This window comes from Coenobita brevimanus, chromosome 47 (genome assembly GCF_032717465.1).
Source record: "Coenobita brevimanus isolate Jiangsu-jjx chromosome 47, ASM3271746v2, whole genome shotgun sequence".
NCBI lineage: Eukaryota > Metazoa > Arthropoda > Malacostraca > Decapoda > Coenobitidae > Coenobita > Coenobita brevimanus.
Window position 1 is genome coordinate 30,014,300 of NC_137000.1, and position 17,825 is coordinate 30,032,124.

Below are 17,825 nucleotides of genomic sequence, written 5' to 3' on the forward strand. Positions count from 1 at the left end.
ATTAAAACACCACAGGTTAATTAACATACAAGAGAATTTAAGGGTGTAATAACCAGAATAAATCGCTAAGGAAGAGGTTTTAAGACGCCTCCCACTCAGCCTCGACGTATACCCACTCAGCCTCGACGTATACCCACTCACTTCGATGCCTTCCCAGTTCAGTTTGCCCACAATATTGCATCGTTCATTTTGCAATCAGTCCATTTCCCTTTGCAATCAATAATCCAAGGAACCAACACAGAGAGAACGCCAATATCCGTTCATCAACAGCACTTCTTCTATAATCTTACTAACTCCGCACGCTTTCTAATTCTCGCTATTACCGCAATCTTCCTCTCGTTATTACCACAATCTCTCTCTCTCTCTCTCTCTCTCTCTCTCTCCTACGGTATTTTGTAGGATGCAGATATGGCCAAACGTGGATGAACAATATGATCATGAACGACAACACTGGTACTATCTCAACCCCATTTTTCCCTAGACGACATTTTCATATTTCCCCTTGAAATCTCCTGACAGTTTATGAAGCTTGGGATTATAAGTAACGAATTGGTTGGATCTGATAACGTCTCCATTAATCCCTTCACTACAACGGAGCTCTTCTAAGTTAAATAAGTCTACAGCACGTCATCAGTGTGAAAGGGTTTGCTGCTCCTCTCTCCTCCTGTCTTTTGATTTACTTCCTGCTCTTCTCGTCTGTGGCTCTCTTGCCCTCCACTGCTGTCCAACATAGACCGCCTGTGTTGCAAATCATCCTCTTTCTGTGGTACACTCAGCTTGGATTTTCCGTGTGGTACGGTCACAGAAAGAAATTTGTATATTCTTCCACCGCACACTTAGATCATGTCCGTCATTTCCCTCTATGCTGCCTCGTATCAAAGAGAATCATCTCTATAGGCTTTGAAAACTACCAAGCATCTCTAAGCTACGGGATAATGAACAGCAGAGGGAAGTGAGAATTAGAAGAGGTAAAATATTATGTGCATTTTCGTCCTTTACCGTACACCGTCTGGCTGGTTGCTGCATCGTCACACGCCACCACAGACGTCACACACCACCACACGCATCACACTCCACCACAGGCATCACACACCAGAACATCAACCACTGTAAACTAGCCTATAACCTATCTGACACTTTCATAGCATTCACCACACACCAACACCACCACCACTACCACCAAAATAACAAGCATCAACCAATCACATCATCAGCCACAGCGCACCATAACTTTGCGGACACCATTACGTTAACCACAATCATCACCACCACAGCCATCACACCACAACATCAGCCACAGCCCACTATAACCTAGCTGAGACCTTCATAACATTAGTCACAGCACACTATAACCTTTACTCTTAAATTATAACTAAAAACACCAAAAATAACTCTATCGACAAATACATAAGCTACGATATAACTCAATCGACAAATGCATAAGTTACAATATAACTCACTACGAACTTGCTACCACTTTCACAGCTGTCACCATGAAACAATCACAACTTACAACAATAATTACCACATACTTAGCATAACATAACCCTGCTAACATTTATATCACAATAATAATCATACTAAAGGACCACAACATACCGTAAGTCGCAGTATAACAGAAAAATAACCTTGGTGATATATATTCACATCATACACAATAAAGTAATCACACACACACACACACACACAAACCCCAATAACCATCACATAGGGCCAGCTCTGCTAATATTCACATAATCCCCCAAAAGATCCATCAAATTACTGGTCACACAACATCAGTCCCCACACACCTCGCTGACGCACCCTATGACAGTGGTCGCAACAAAACGCACTTTTATCTTGCTGACAATCACGGTAGCCAAAACATAACCCTGTAACTTTGCTGACACTCCGGAAAATTAACATCACATACTATAACTCTGCTGACACTGGCTACTCCCATCAGTCAAAAGCATGATACAAAAATACTAGCGAAATTCGTATCATTAGTCTGTGCACGATTACAATGATAGGACACACACACACACACACACACACACACACACACACACACACACACACACACACACACACACACAGTATCTCTGCTTACACTGACATCAGCTACGACAGAACACATTCTAAATTAACCTTCCTGACACCTCCGTAACTTCGCATACATATTCAGGACATTACTCATTTCCTCTCTCTCTCTCTCTCTCTCTCTCTCTCTCTCTCTCTCACACACACACACACACACACACACCGTATAACATCTGCCACAACCCGACATCGTAACACTGCTTGAAGTGGCAGCGTAACCTCTTCATTATAATGGACTATTTTGTTACCTTATTTGTCTACCTTCACACGATTATTATTAACCTTTGGAGAGACTTTTCTAACTGGCCGGGGTAAACAGAGCCTTCACTCACCCATTCACTTCCGGGAACGCCTCTCAAGTTGCTGAATTAGTGACGTTAAGGACATCAAAATGAAAAAGACGTCCCCGGGCTGAATAACACCACAAATACTGACATTCACATCAACTCCTTCACCTCGAAAAAGCTGTCCAGTTCATTCAAGCAACCTATAGACTATTTTTATTCAGCTTAGGAGAAACTAGCTGTGCAGTAAGCCTTATAATCCCCTTCAACAGGAAATGTCTTAAGGTGAACTCGTCTGGAAGTAAGGCTGCAAGAAGGCAGTGGAATTTGACGTAGGTTAATCGTAGCGGAGGGGTTAACGCCAACTGACAACACCGCTAACTTTGCTCCCTCATAAACATTAATCACACCTGCAGTACGATAACCTCTCAGACACCTTTACCACACCAGTCACAACAACGTAACTCTACCCCAACAACACACCATAACTCGACAACACACCATAACCCTACCACTACCACAACAACACACCATAACCCTAGCACAACAACACACAATAAATCTACCCCAACACACCATAACTCGACAACACACTGTAACCCTACCACTACAACAACACACCATAACCCTGCCACAACAACACACCATAACCCTGCCACAACAATACACCATAACCCTGCCACAACAACACACCGTAACCCTACCACAACAACACACCATAACCCTACCACAACAACACTCCATAACCCTGCCCCCACAACACACCATAACCCTGCCACAACAAAACACCATAACCCTACCCCAACAACACTCCATAACCCTACCACAACACACCATAACCCTACCCCAACAACACACCATAATCCTGCCCCAACAACACTCCATAACCCTACCACAACACACCATAACCCTACCACAACAATACTCCATAACCCTACCCCAACAACACTCCATAACCCTGCCCCAACAACACTCCATAACCCTGCCCCCACAACACACCATAACCCTGCCCCCACAACACACCATAACCCTGCCCCCACAACACACCATAACCCTGCCCCAACAACACACCATAACCCTGCTCCAACAACACACCATAACCCTGCCCCAACAACACTCCATAACTTCTACTGAGCTTCACAACACTTGCCACAACACACCATAAATTCCAGCGACATTTCCAGCATTTACAAACACTCCAAGTCATATGTTTCCTAACACATCTACAACTGTAAATGACTGTCGACAAAATTACTGTGTTTCGTCCGATTCCCGTCCACTCAACGGACGTTAGAAAAATATCAGAAATAAAATTGTAGGCCACAGTAAAAAAAAAAAAAAAAGAAGTTGGTGAAGGAGAAGAATGAAGGGATTAAATTGGGCCTTAGCATTACTTGTGCGCGTTTCGATGTGTCTAGTTATTTGCAGTAAGGTAGCGGTAATTATTTTATGGCCGGGTTGATATTGTCGCTGTGATGGGTGGCAAAATACAGCTTCTATCTGCCTATCTATAGCCAGACGCCATAATCCCGTATGGAGTGGCCACAAACAAACTGCCTCCATGTCGCACTGTCCCCTGCCATTTCGCTGTCCTCCCCCCAACTTACACACCCATCGAGTTTTTTTTCTTTCTTTTACCGGGTAGCTGACTTTCGATCCTTATACCAATTTCGCTTTTTTTTTTAATCCAGGAAAGTCTAGGTTTGGTTAGGTTTGTTTTCTTAATATCGGGTTAGGTTCGTCTGCTAGGTTAGTTAGTACGTTAGTTTAATCTAGGCTGGGTTACGAGAGGCTAAGTTAGAGTAAAAAGAAGAAAAGACAAAATGGAACAACGATCTTCCTGGGATAACCTGTTAATCTGTTAGGTTAATCGGTTAGTTTAGGTTACGTTAAGTTAGGCAAGAGTATAAAGAAAAGGGAAAAAGGAGGACTGATCCTGGAAAACCAAACGGCGTGTTGTGCAAAAATGGTGTACAGAACGGAAAGCTGCAACCGGGTAATGACGCCTCAACACGAAAGAACATCATTTTACCTGACCCTTACCTGGGGAGTGAGAATCAAGGTATGCTATCTTTATACCGTGTTACTGCATTTTCTCCGGATATATCGAGCGTAATTACCTGTCACGTGAGTAAATAACACAGACGTAACATAATTTTACCTGAAACAAACCCAGAATAATATACTTAATAACATTTTACCTGAGACAAACCCAGAATGATATTATACTTTCAGGTAGAACTCAACATTATTTTGGTGCCTTCTCTGTGGATATATCAATTGTAATAATTTACCACGTGAATAAAGTAAACAAGGTAAAATATCACAGCTGTCGATATTAACCTAACCCAGCTACCTGTGAGTGAATTACAGTCTTAACTTGATGCATTCTCTACGGATTTATTGAATGTAATTATACACTGTCAGGTGAATAAAGGTCTAGAAAACGGAACCCACGAAGGGAACTCTTAAACGTCATCTACGGTGCTCGACGTCGACACTGCAAAATTCCCTTGAAAAAAGTATCGATTTTTTTCATTAACCACTTCCCTCCGATGACGCATTTTACTGGCTATTATTGCTACATCCACACTAGTTTATTTAGAGCAGGGGAGGCTTTACGAAATGAAGGGGTTAAATACACAATTATAACCTTAATTATAGCCTTCACTAGCCCCTTCATTACCAGGACCCATTTTCTCGTAGGTAAAGGAAGACCCCCTAACACCGCTCCCTATGCGATTTATTTTACTTATTGCTCCTTACTACCGGGTATCCTCTCTGCATCATTTAAATCATTCAAATATCACCACACTCAGCATAAACAGCATACAAACTTTATTAACTATCCATATTCATAAATAAATAGCTAAGGAGGAGGTGCTTGGGAACTACTTAAACCGGTGAGAATACGAACGCAGGTCTAGTTGAAAAAAAAAAAAAATGTTTGGAAGCAGTAAAAAAAAAAAAAAAAAATAAAAAAAAAAAACGCCATTCGGATGAAAGAGTTAACAGGCAATCCCTTTCTTCTACTTCTTTTTTTTTTTTTTTTTCGGCCAGCGTCCTTTTCGTTCTCCAGTAACCCCACTAACAAGGCGGCAACAGTTGTGAGAGCCTCATATTTCACTCTCTCCAGCCCCACCACAATTCTCTACACATCCTCAGCTATCAACACATCCACAGCTACCAACACAACATCCACAGCTATCAGCAACACATCCACAGCTACCAACACAACACATCCACAGCTATCAGCAACACATCCACAGCTATTAGCAACACATCCACAGCTATTAGCAACACATCCACAGCTATCAACACAACACATCCACAGCTATCAGCAACACATTCACAGCAATCAGCAACACATCCACAGCTATCAGCAACACATCCACAGCTACCAACACAACACATCCACAGCTACCAACACAACACATCCACAGCTACCAACACAACACATGACAGCTATCAGCAACACATCCACAGCAAGCAGCAACACATCCACAGCTATCAGCAACACATCCACAGCTATCAGCAACACATTAACAGCAATCAGCAACACATCCACAGCTATCGGCAATACATCCACAGCAACCAACAAAACATTCACAGCTATCAGCAACACATCCACAGCTACCAGCAACACATCCACAGCTATCGGCAACACATCCACAGCTATCAGCAACACATCCACAGCTATCAGCAACACATCCACAGCTATCGGCAACACATCCACAGCTATCAGCAACACATCCACAGCTATCGGCAACACATCCACAGCTATCGGCAACACATCCACAGCTATCGGCAACACATCCACAACTCTGGTGACAGTGCATGACTTTTACTACTGTGATATGGAACCAACTGTATACATGGGTGGGTGGAATGTATGGCATGATCCATGCATAGGGAAACTGTACGAAAAAAGCATATAGGTGAAATATATATTGGTTTCTTCGCAAAATAATTATATACTTAGACTGCCATGCCCAGAGTACTAACTACCGACCGTAACAAAGCTGAATTTAATTAGCGGCTCCAGTTTTGGGAGTAAAAGTGATGTTGCCATGTGAAAAGTTGACTGTTGGGTGACCGTCCCAGTTCACAGCATACTGCGTATAGATGAAATTACGACATAACTAATAAAGACTAGCACTCAGGCTACTAAGAGTGCATTTGAAATAACACAATATGACAATCAGACCTAAATCTATGAAATCTATGAACAGGATTATCACAGCACAGAACTGTTTCTGTAGATACCTGCATGATGCTTTGGACTTGTATCCCAAGACTGTAGTGGTGAATAACCCTTCACAAGCTCGAGGGTTAAGTTACTGAGATAAGCACCACGGCTACGCGCCTCCAGGCGTCTGCCCCCACCTTCACCCTTTACATGTACTTTTAACACCTAATGTCACTATATAGTAACAAGACACTCAAGTTAGTGGCCTCTTTATTTTACAGATCTAACAACTGTATAACTACCAGGTAATACCGGCAACCATTCATCTCAAGTGTAAAATCCACCCGGTACGGTAACCTCTTATTTGTATTTCATGTAAAGATATCGTGTCAGTCTTGATATTAAAGCACGCAAGTAAAATAATCATGCAAACCTGTGGCAATTATTTTTCTGGGGATGCCTGAATTTCCCCAAACATGGTTTGCCGGTGTACGGAATGAGATTTTACAAGGTTAAACACAGGCTCTCCACACCCCCAACACAGGCCAGGGCACTTGTAATAACCTCCACCCCTACAGCCAACAGCGCCAAGAGCACGTAATCACCACACACGCGACACTGCTTGTTAATACAGCTTGTGAAATTAACCTCCGAACTTTCCTAAACACTGACGTCACACACGGCGATTCGGAAACCCCGCAGAATATATTTACACGAGTATGATGAAACTGGACGTACGTAACGATAAGGCGGATGAAAGGAACGTACCTGGGCCGGTCGCGATACCAGATAAAAATAATAATAAAATAAAACGTACATGAAAACCACCATAATTGCACTTGCTAAATATAAATCAGTTATTCAATTACCCGCATCAAAAGAGGAGAGGAAGGACTGATGACGGGAAAATAGAAAGTCATGTCGGTGTCACATCCACTCGCGTAATATTTTCAAAACACAAGTTATCTAAGATGATACGTGCTTGTCATGCTAAACTGCCCCTGAGAGCAAATGAGAATACTGGAGAAAAAACTGGAAAAGAAAGAAAGAAAGAAAGAAAGAAAAGCCAGGACAGAACAGGAAATCATGGCTGTCACATACTCTCGTAACTCAGCTATATAGGCTACCCTAATTTTACGCTAACATTTATACGGGGAAAAGAGAGAGAGAGAGAGAGAGAGAGAGAGAGAGGAAGTCAGAGCAGTGTCACATCCTTTCCTGATTTCACGCAATACGTTTATCTGTGGCGGCGTGTGTTTGTTTTCTTTCTCTGTAAACATGGACGTAAATGAGCATGACCATCAGAACACCTACAATGCCCGTGTCTGTTTACCCACGACTTGTTGGCAAATACTGGGGACAAAATCAAATCCATTGTTCTCAATTTACGGGTGAGGTAATATATTTAGTTGCACAGTCTTATTTATGGGTATTACACATCTAGCATTTTTTTTCCTACTGTTTCACACCTAGCTAACATCTATACACTGCCTGCCTCACATCTAGTAACCATACAATACCTCCCTGCTTCACATCTAGTAAACATCCAAACACACTCTGCTTCACATCTACCAAATATCCAAACACATTTCCTGCTTCACTTCTAGTAAACATCCAAACACAGTCCCTACTTCATATCTAGCAAACATCCAAACACATTTCCTGCTTCACTTCTAGCTAACATCCAAACACACTCTGCTTCACATCTTGCTAACATCCAAACACATTTCCTGCTCCACATCTAGCAAATATCCAAACACACTCTCTGCTTCACATCTAGCAAACATCCAAACACATTTCCTGCTTCACTTCTAGTAAATATCCACAATCCCTACTTCACATCTAGCAAACATCCAACACACTCCCTGTTTCACATCTAGCAAACATCCAAACATTCCGTGCTTCACATCTAGCAAACATCCAAACACATTCCCTGCACCACATCTAATAAATATCCAAACACACTCCGTACTTCACATCTAGCAAACATTCAAACACACTCCCTGTTTCACTTCTAGCTCACAACCTGCTTCACCTACAGGCAAGGGAAAACATTCAACAAACACACCCAATACATTCCCTGCTCTACATATAAACTAAGGCTGATCCATTCTTAATTCCACCTTCATCCCCCCACTCATGGCAGCTCCAACTTCCATCCCGCTGTGTTGAGGTGAATAACAATGGTTTTAGATGTGGCAACACCTCCCCCACGCATGCGCAAGAGGTTTCAAGATACGGGTCCTTTTGGTTCTCGACAAAGCACAAGTACAATTTTAATATTTACAGCAAGAGGTTTGATCTGTGTTCTATTTTAAAAGACCAAAACAAGAGCTCGTCAACACGGACTCTGGACAACACGTATATAATTTACAGATGTGAGAAAAACGTAACGTCATTCTGAATCAACAGTACCACAACAACACGGCCATGCTTAGGATCGGGGACAATCTTCTTTCACAAACAAATTTACGTTTATATCCCTCTCGTAACTATGATTTGTTCTCCCAGGAAGAACAAAGATATGGCTGCAAAAACGTCATTGGGCTCTTGTTCTCCCTGTGAAATGAGATCAGAACTGAGAGGGAAATAATTACGTGAATTTCGCCTCTAGACCCAGATTCACAAACAAAGGACCCATTTTCTCTCGTAACTCAGATTCTGATTTACAGGAAGGACAAGGGACAGGGGAGGATTCTGCGCTCTCCTTTCCTTGTCTGTCCTGTAGAAACAAAGGTAACTAGCAACATTTTCCTCTCGCTACTTGGAGTTTTTGATGATGGAATCGATGTGGGGAATTCTGTACTCCTTGGCCGTCCTGTAATAAGAAATGTAAGTTACGACAAGGTGACCATCGTAAGTTTTTTTCATGTCTCTCAACCAAGGACGGTGTGTAAGGTGAAGGACATCTCTTCAGTCCGACGACGTATTCTTTATTTTCGTTCCTGCCATCTCTGGACGATTTTACTAAGTTTAGGTGAGGCTTTTCGAACTAGCAAGCTTCAGATGACCCTCTCACTACAAGGGCTATGAGATGAATAAAATCGTCTGGAAGTAGCAAGAATTAACTACCTGCGATTTTTTTTCAGCTCCAGAAAGGCCTCTCACACTGAGGGGGTTAATGAAGGCTACATCTGACTCCCGCGGCTCAGAAGTCACTCCTTCGCTGAACAAAATCGTCTGAAGTAGTGAGGGTGAGATACAAAGGACATCAGCGGATCGAACTACAGGAAATTGGAGTACAAGAGGTGACTCTAAGAAGGGTAATGAACTCCCCACAATTGCCCAGGGGTCAATTACACTCTGCTGGTTTAAACTCCGGGCCACCCCAAACTCCCCTGGCCAAGATCCCACACCACCACCACCACCACCACCCGCATCCCTCAAACCATATCTCCACCACCACTGCCACTACACCCACCACGCCTCACAACCAACCCCTGAACTTGCACCCAAACCCTCATCCCGCCCAGAGAGAAGGGTAACTTATACGTACATGTGTGTGGAGATCCCAGGGTTAAAAGATATGGTACACAAGTAATGGGTAGGTTAATCCAGCACACGTCCACCCTCACCACTGGCTCACAGCAGACTGGTGACCCTCCGTTCGCTGCCACCCTCCGCACCCGGGCTCTGACGTCATGCTGCGCGGGGGATTTAAACCAACATGGCGGAAGGAGGAAGGGCCATTGGGATTCACAGACAGAATGGCGATTAGTGGAATTAATTATACCCATCGATGGAAATGATTATTAAGAAGACAGTTTCGGCCCGGCTTGAACCCTCTTTAAGTGGGATCGAAACTGATGTGTCTTCTGAATAAACAATATTATAATTCTTCCATTCAGTCAGTTCATGGTACTGTGGTGCCAGAAAAAGATGGCTTCAAGTGGTGGCACCGATATGACCCGGCGGCGGAGCTGCCCGTTTATACAAATGTCCCTCAGTCCAAACATCTACCTCCCGACAGGAGAATGGTGGACTGCAGAAAAGGGGCAGTTTTAGTCAGCAGTCCAATGGGTTCACGCTCAGATAAGCTTGGGTTTGCAACTACTACTGCTGTTATGACACTGAAATTAAGACACAGCTTAGGATGACTTCATTGTCGTACTTTACCTCCGCCAGGTTTGTTTGTCTGTCTGTTAGCAGGATTACTCAAAAAGCTACTAACGGATTTTGATGAAATTTTGTGGAAGGCAATGGCATTGGCGGAGTTATGCGCTCTCTAGATAATATTTGTTTTTGCGGAAAGACGCAAAGACATGAGAAGATGCTACACTTTCCGTTCCTTCTATACACTCTAACTACAGCCAGACGCCTTAATCCCGTAAGGGGTGGCCACAAACAAAAAGCTTTCATGCCGTCCTGTCCCCTGCCATTTCGCTGCCCTCCCTCCAGTTCACTCGCTCCTCTCTCATATACCTAAAAAGGCAAACAATATGCCTCCATTCCTCGCTCTTCTTTAAAGAAAGTAAATATATAAATCTTAAGTTACAAGACCATAATTACAAATAACAAGGTCTTCATCAAAAGCCTGCGTGCGAATCCTGCAGTCCTGAGGGAGGGTACGTACAAGGAAGCCTCAGCTTGCCCAGACGTCCTTGAGGAGCGAACTAATAATCCCGTCAACGAGGCCTTGTGGCTCCCTGGGTACTCCTCTCGCACCTTTCTTGTGAGTCAGAGGAGTGTCTTAGATAACACTTGCCTATTTTCTTATCAGTCGCCCGCGCTGATGGACGTGCGAGGTCGAGGGGAAGAGTAGCCGTTCGTGGGGGAGATTTTAAGTGATTTTAGTGACTGTGTAGCACCTTTTTCTTGGTGATTTATCCTGCTAATTATACCTCACTGTCTTCTTGCTTGTTAGACTAAAACTGTCGATATATAAGTATGCTAGAGAATGTTACAATTTTTAGGTCAATGCTAGTATATATAAACATGCCAATAAATTTAAAAATGTTTAGGTATACAGTAATATACATACAAATGCCAGATTATTTAAAATATTTAGGTATACAGTAATATACAAAATAAGTCGCAAAGGAAAAGGTGTTACAAAGCCTCCTATGTTATCCAGAACACGGCCCTATAGCTTATATTTCCAACTTAGATACACCTAAATATTGAGACGCGTTATTTTCACCACGAACTAGAAATTCTGGTGTTTATACTCCTCATACAACTAGACAACACATATATACTACGGACATACAGTGAAAAGCCATACAACTTTAAAGCCACAAAAATACATAAAGAATACATAAAAATACATTAAAAACACATAACCCTAAGCTCATACAGGGTTAAGTGGGAGAGGATGCAGCACTCCATATTAAGTGATTGGCAAACAGAGTGAAGGTGAACCCCACACTCTGACCCAAACACATCTCCTTGAAAATTGTATAGTATTAATCGTAGATTTATTAGCAGACCCATCGACAGAGTGGCCAGCGAATTCGGCCACGCGTGCAGTCGTTCATCATTCAAGCTTCTTAGTTTTTCGGCTCCATCTCACGGGTAAATAATCCTTTTTTGTTTTTTTTTGTTTTTTTGTTTTTTTTAATTCCTAATGCTCATCACAAACATTTACATACGATACACCAATTCCATAAACTGCCAAATAAAAAGGCACTGCAACCCATGACGTGTGTGTGTGTGTGTGTGTGTGTGTGTGTGTGTGTGTGTGTGTGTGTGTGTGTGTGTGTGTGTGTGTGTGTGTGTGTGTGTGTGTGTGTAGATAGATAGACAGATAGATAGAGATAATTTATTTTATGCAAGGAAGAAGGAACCAAAGGCCAGAAACGCGCAAGATCGTTCCCTCCAAGAAAGAAACAATTGAAAGCCATATTCAAGATCCGTTCATTTGCATCTCCATACGCATACTCATTCATTCATTCATTCACTCTAACGTTCATACCTTGTTTTGCTTCCTCAACTTCCCTCTTGTTTCCGTAGACTCATCATCAACAACTCTACACACTGGAGGAGGCGGAAATACACAGCTTCCGGCCTTGCTAACCTGATGCAGTGAGGGTAAGAAGAGGGACATAAAAACCCGTATTCTCGTCGGTTAAGGAAGCTCCCTAACACCTTTTCCTAAGCAATTCATTTCGCTTTTTACACCTTTCTGTCCAAAACTGTGATAAATAAATCCGTCTAACATTGTCATGCTCTGCAAAAATAACGTAAACAATTATTTTCTCTAGCCATATCCAAAAAATAAATAACTAAGGAAGAGGTGTGGGTGGTACGGTAGTGAATTTAAGAACTTCCGGTCACGATGGTTGACAAGTTGCGTCGGGGTGTGTGGACCCGACAGGAAAAACGTCATAATTACGTGACGGCCACCCATCTTTCACTCCTGACGTGGTGAGGTGGGTACGAGCCCCACGCAAATATGGATGGTTTACGGTACGATGCTATTACAGACCGGGAAGTTGGAGATATTTCAAGACACAGATCTATCTCCTACTCTTACATTTTCAGAAGCACAGGCAATGGTCTAGCCTAGGGGCCCTACGTCTCACAAGGGATAACATACGACAGGCTGTAAGTTTTATTTTTATCCCCTTCAGTCCGATGACATTTGTTCGATTATTCTTGCTGTCTCCAATTTTTATTTTTTAGCTGATTAGAGACTTCTGAAACATGGTGAGGTAGATAAAGGCTGTATACCCTCTTTACTGCAACACGTCCTCCGTAAGCTGAATAAAATCGTTTGGAAGTAGGGTACAAGAACGACAATAAATGCGTGTCATCGGGGTGAAGGAACTCGAGAACATCGTAAATAGACACGCAAAACATGTCCTCGTCCTCGTCCTTCTCATCATCGTCATCTTACACCTCTTTCCCACTTATGCAGGACGGACACAGAAACAGGAACATGAAAGTACAAATATCATGAGAATTTTCAACAGAGTACTGACTAAATTCGGCCACCCAGACATTCACTCACTACTCAAGCCTTTCTAAAGCCAAACACACGACCGATGATTAAGGTAGAGTTGACACAGCGAGGTTAGGTGTTGTGTGAAGAGCGAGGGTTGCCACACAGTACCCCGACCCAGGATATGACAACACCCCACACTCCCATGACGCAACACAGACACCCGGACACTCGCCACGACCACCAGTACTGCACACACACACACACACAGTAGGGGGCGTTGGTTGTAGCTGTAGGTGGCACTAGGTTTGTAAAGTTTTATATACCGTATGTGTATGCAAACTTAGTTATCGGTAAATCTTCAACCACACAGTATGACATATATGTTCCTGTAGACACTTTAACATATAGGCAATAAACATTATTTTGAATGAACTTTTCATATGGGCACGCGCAGGCGCACAAACTTGTTTGTTTGTTTGTGTGTGTGTGTGTGTGTGTGTGTGTGTGTGTGTGTGTATGTATATATATATATATATATATTTTTATAGTTATATATATAGTTATATACTGTATATATATATATATATATATATATATATATATATATATATATATATATATATATATATATATATATACATATATATATATATATATATATATAACAAGGAGCCGGAAGTGTGGGTCACTTCCGCTAAGGCCTGTGATGTTTTGAGACTACTGATATCCGTTTTCGTTTTCCTTGTTTCTTAATCCACCCACTCCACGTACACTAACGGGAAACGGAATCATGGTAAGGCATTTCCGGCTAAAAAGTAAAAATAGAAACATTCCTAATAACCATTAAAACCAAAGCTGTCAGAACCGATATTGCTTCCGTGGGTGAACGTACAGTCCATCAAACTGAGTGCATCAAGGTCCTCGCCTGTGGCCATAACATCTCTGTCTTAGCGGTTGTTTTCCATACCACTACTGGGTATTTTTAACGCTATATATTATTTTTCAATCCCAGTGATTCGATGATGCATTTCTATTTTATTTTTACTCCCATCCAGTCATCTTATTTATCTTAGAGAGAGCTATCAGGTTGTAAAGAGGTTAACGGCGTGTTTCTAAACCAGTTAATAGTAATGATATCTCGAAGAGTTAGCATTATTGTCTGGTGGTAGGAAGAATAAGATAAAGTACACGCCCTCAGTCTGAAGTTGACATCGACGAGCACACACGCACATACACACACACACACACACCATTCAAGTCCCAGGAATCCCGGTACTTTTTACAAAAGCAACCATCTTTACTCATAGATGCAGATATAGATAGACAGACACAGACACATAAATAGATAGATAAACAGAGACAGACAGATATAAATAGATAAATAGATGCTCTTCAGATTACCCGAGAGGTCACTCCATCGACTGTCAAGCTAACAAATTCCATCAGAAAACATTTGTTTTTTTTTATCCTTGCTATTACCAGACGATTTTACTCTTGGATAGACTTCGAAATGTTGGGATTGGTAGCAGTCTTAACATAAGCCCTTCAATGCAAGCTACCTCTCCTAAGTTACATAAAATCGTCTGAAGGTAGTAAGAGTAAGCTGAACAAAAAAGGGCATCGTCGGAGTGAAAGGGTTAAGAAGAGATGCCAGACATTTGTGACATCTTAAGAAAGGGTGGACACGGAGGGAGTGGCGTCAGAACCCAAGGGAGACTGTTGCATGTCCCTAGCCAGCCACATGGGACGAAGGAGAGAGGGAAGATAAACAAAACACTGCCCTGGACAAACAAGAACATCTGCGTCAATGTAAACAGAGTGGCGTTGGGGGGGGGGGAGTGTTTGCGCGGGGTGTGTGGGTGTCAGTGGTAGGATTGTGGAGGGGTATGAGGGGAGAGGAGAGTAGGGAGTGGTGTCGGGTTGTGGAAGGGGAAGGGACGTGGTAGGAGGGGAGGGATGTGGGGATCTGAGAGGAGGGGAGGGGTGGGGTGTGGGGATCTGGAACAGGAGGGGATAGAGGGATGTATGTGACTGGGGGGTATGGGAGGGGAGAGGAGTCTGTGCATGGGAGGTGAGGCGAACGGGAGGGGAGGGGAAGTGAGGTCAGGTGAGGTGAGGGGAGAGAAGGGGAGGGGAGGAGAGGAAAGGGGAGGTGAGGGGAGGGCGGACTGGTTCAGATTGTCAGTGTCCGGTGTCCCGTGTGACCCTGGCCGCTGCACATTTGGCACGGGGCGGCGCCGGGAAGGTGGACACTAATATATACCTTGTGTCTGGGCAGGACAAAGAGGAAAGGGGGAAAAAGAAGTGGACAAATAAAAGACGATAAAAAGGTGAAACGGTAAGAGCATTTGTCTGGACACTACTGACAGCTTCCCTATTCCCTTCCTACTTTCTGAATCCTGCCCATCCCACGTCAAGAGAATCTGTGGTGAGATATGGCAATGATGTTGATGATACAAGAGGAAAAGGAAATATCTCCAAGCCAAAAACTGCAACGACTAGAAGGAAAAGGAAAAAATCGCCAATCACACATCAGTAAGAGTATCTCACCCTTCATTAATTTTGAACCTTTTATTAAACTAGTTCATTCTTTGTACCTTCACCTGTCCTTTCGGGGTCCTAATTAACGACGGGGTTGGAAGGTGGAAATAAAGCTAGCCTCAACTGCGAATTCTCGTTAGTAAAACTATAATTACTAAAAGGCAATATAGTCATGAAGAAAGCCAGTTATCATCTTCGCAGGAAAAAAAAAAAAAAAATCATTTATTCCCTATGTGTGTACGAAAAATTCTCAGTCAAGTCAATGATGAGCATTAACGAGTCAGTCAAGCAGATGGGAGCAGCAGGAAGGTGAAGGGAAACAATGGCAATACGCAGAATGATGACACGTTTGGGAGTTGGTACAGAGGCCAGACATGGGATCTCGCCCAAAACTGACAGAGAACAAAAAGATACATCGATGGTCATATTAAAACCGTAACCTGATAGACGCCTCCATCATCTTTATTTTTTGGGGGGAGGGGAGTTCTGTGGTGGCGGAAAGCTTTGGTAATTGTGAGGTGCCGGTACCTTGTGACATTGGCGCTCTCTGCGCCGTTCCGGGAGTGTGTTGCTGTGACTATGCGCAAGTACAGTTAGGGACAAAGTACGCCTCTTAGTCCTCTGTTTTCACCTCACACTTAACATGTCCGTTGCGTTTCTCCCTGACGCTTAATATCGAGAAGAAACATCTATGGGCAAAGAACTTACCAAGCCTCTCTCAGTCTAGGAATTTTAGCAAGCCGGGCTAAGTGAGAAGAGGTGAAATATTAGGTATACTTTTGTCCCTGTCCGAACATTACCGCCTGACGCACAGGTTTTCCTGGCGGTCAGTGCGAGGTGTGTTGTTTTACCCAGATCACACAGGGACCACCAGCCCAGCAGTCGGCGGTGTAGACATTCGTGGCCCAATTTGTGGCAGGCGCTGAGCATTAGTGGCCCCGCACGTGGTCTGTCCAGGATCGATGAATGACTGGAAAGTGCGCTTGCGTGAAAAGTCGCCCACTGCCAGCCGCACGACCATCCTCCGCTACCTTCCAGTGCCTCTCCTGGAGCCTTGACGTGACTTTGGACTTCTGGTTCATTCCCTGGAATGTCACCTTAGCTTGATATTTTGTGATGGAAGCTTTATTTCAGTGAGGAGAAAATATTACCTAAAGGCTAAATCTGAATAAGTCAGGTGTTACGGTGCCTGTGTAACACAATAGGGCCTAGGACCAAGGGATCAATAACACAGGATCTTGACACTAAAGGGATCCAAATCCAGCCTTGGGACTCGTTGTGGGACTGAATCTCTCTTTGCCTTCCTGACTGTTCCCCGCAACAGCCAGTCTGACACCAGGAGTCGCGCCCTTCGTGTCGTGCATGAGTGAGACTGTTGACAGTAGACAAACGAGCCGGGAACCATAATAACCTCTGGGTGTGACGGCCGCAGACATGGCCCTATCGCCCTCCCAGGCCCTCTCACTCGCACTCTGGGGTCTCGTTCTGTGCCACGCCTTCACAGCCACCAGTTCAGAATTCACTCATGACCGCAAGAGAGTCGGTCCCCTGGAATCTGTACGGGCCGACCATGCGTGTCTACAGAAGTTCAAGGTGAGCGAAAGAACCATCATCAGAACCAGGGACTCCCTCCAGTTGGGCGCCAAGTTCCTGAATGAGTCGGACGTTGGCAACAGGGAGGATTGCTTGACCTTCTGCTGCGCCACACCTCGCTGCAACGTGGCCGTGTTTGAGGAGAGGGTGAGTTCCGTGTCATGTTGCAATACCTCTGTGTCACTGCAATACCACTAGTGTCCCTTTCCAACCTGAGTCATCCACTTTGTTTTGGTGTTTCAGATTCAGG

General features: G+C 43.5%; 2 protein-coding genes across 2 annotated transcripts in view; one reads left to right on the forward strand and one right to left on the reverse strand.

Moving 5' to 3' along the window:
- Positions 1-10,134, reverse strand: part of LOC145399073 (protein phosphatase 1 regulatory subunit 14B) — a 273,182-nt gene extending 263,048 nt beyond the window's left edge. The window contains exon 1 of the mRNA XM_080271826.1: positions 10,052-10,134. The gene's annotated coding sequence lies outside the window, so the exon portion shown is untranslated. The remainder of the gene's footprint in view (positions 1-10,051) is intronic.
- A 7,170-nt stretch (positions 10,135-17,304) lies between these two features.
- Positions 17,305-17,825, forward strand: part of LOC145399137 (uncharacterized) — a 178,945-nt gene continuing 178,424 nt past the window's right edge. Inside the window, exon 1 of the mRNA XM_080271875.1 lies at positions 17,305-17,722. Within this exon, the coding sequence (XP_080128001.1) occupies positions 17,417-17,722 (306 nt within the window). The 5' untranslated portion in view covers positions 17,305-17,416. The remainder of the gene's footprint in view (positions 17,723-17,825) is intronic.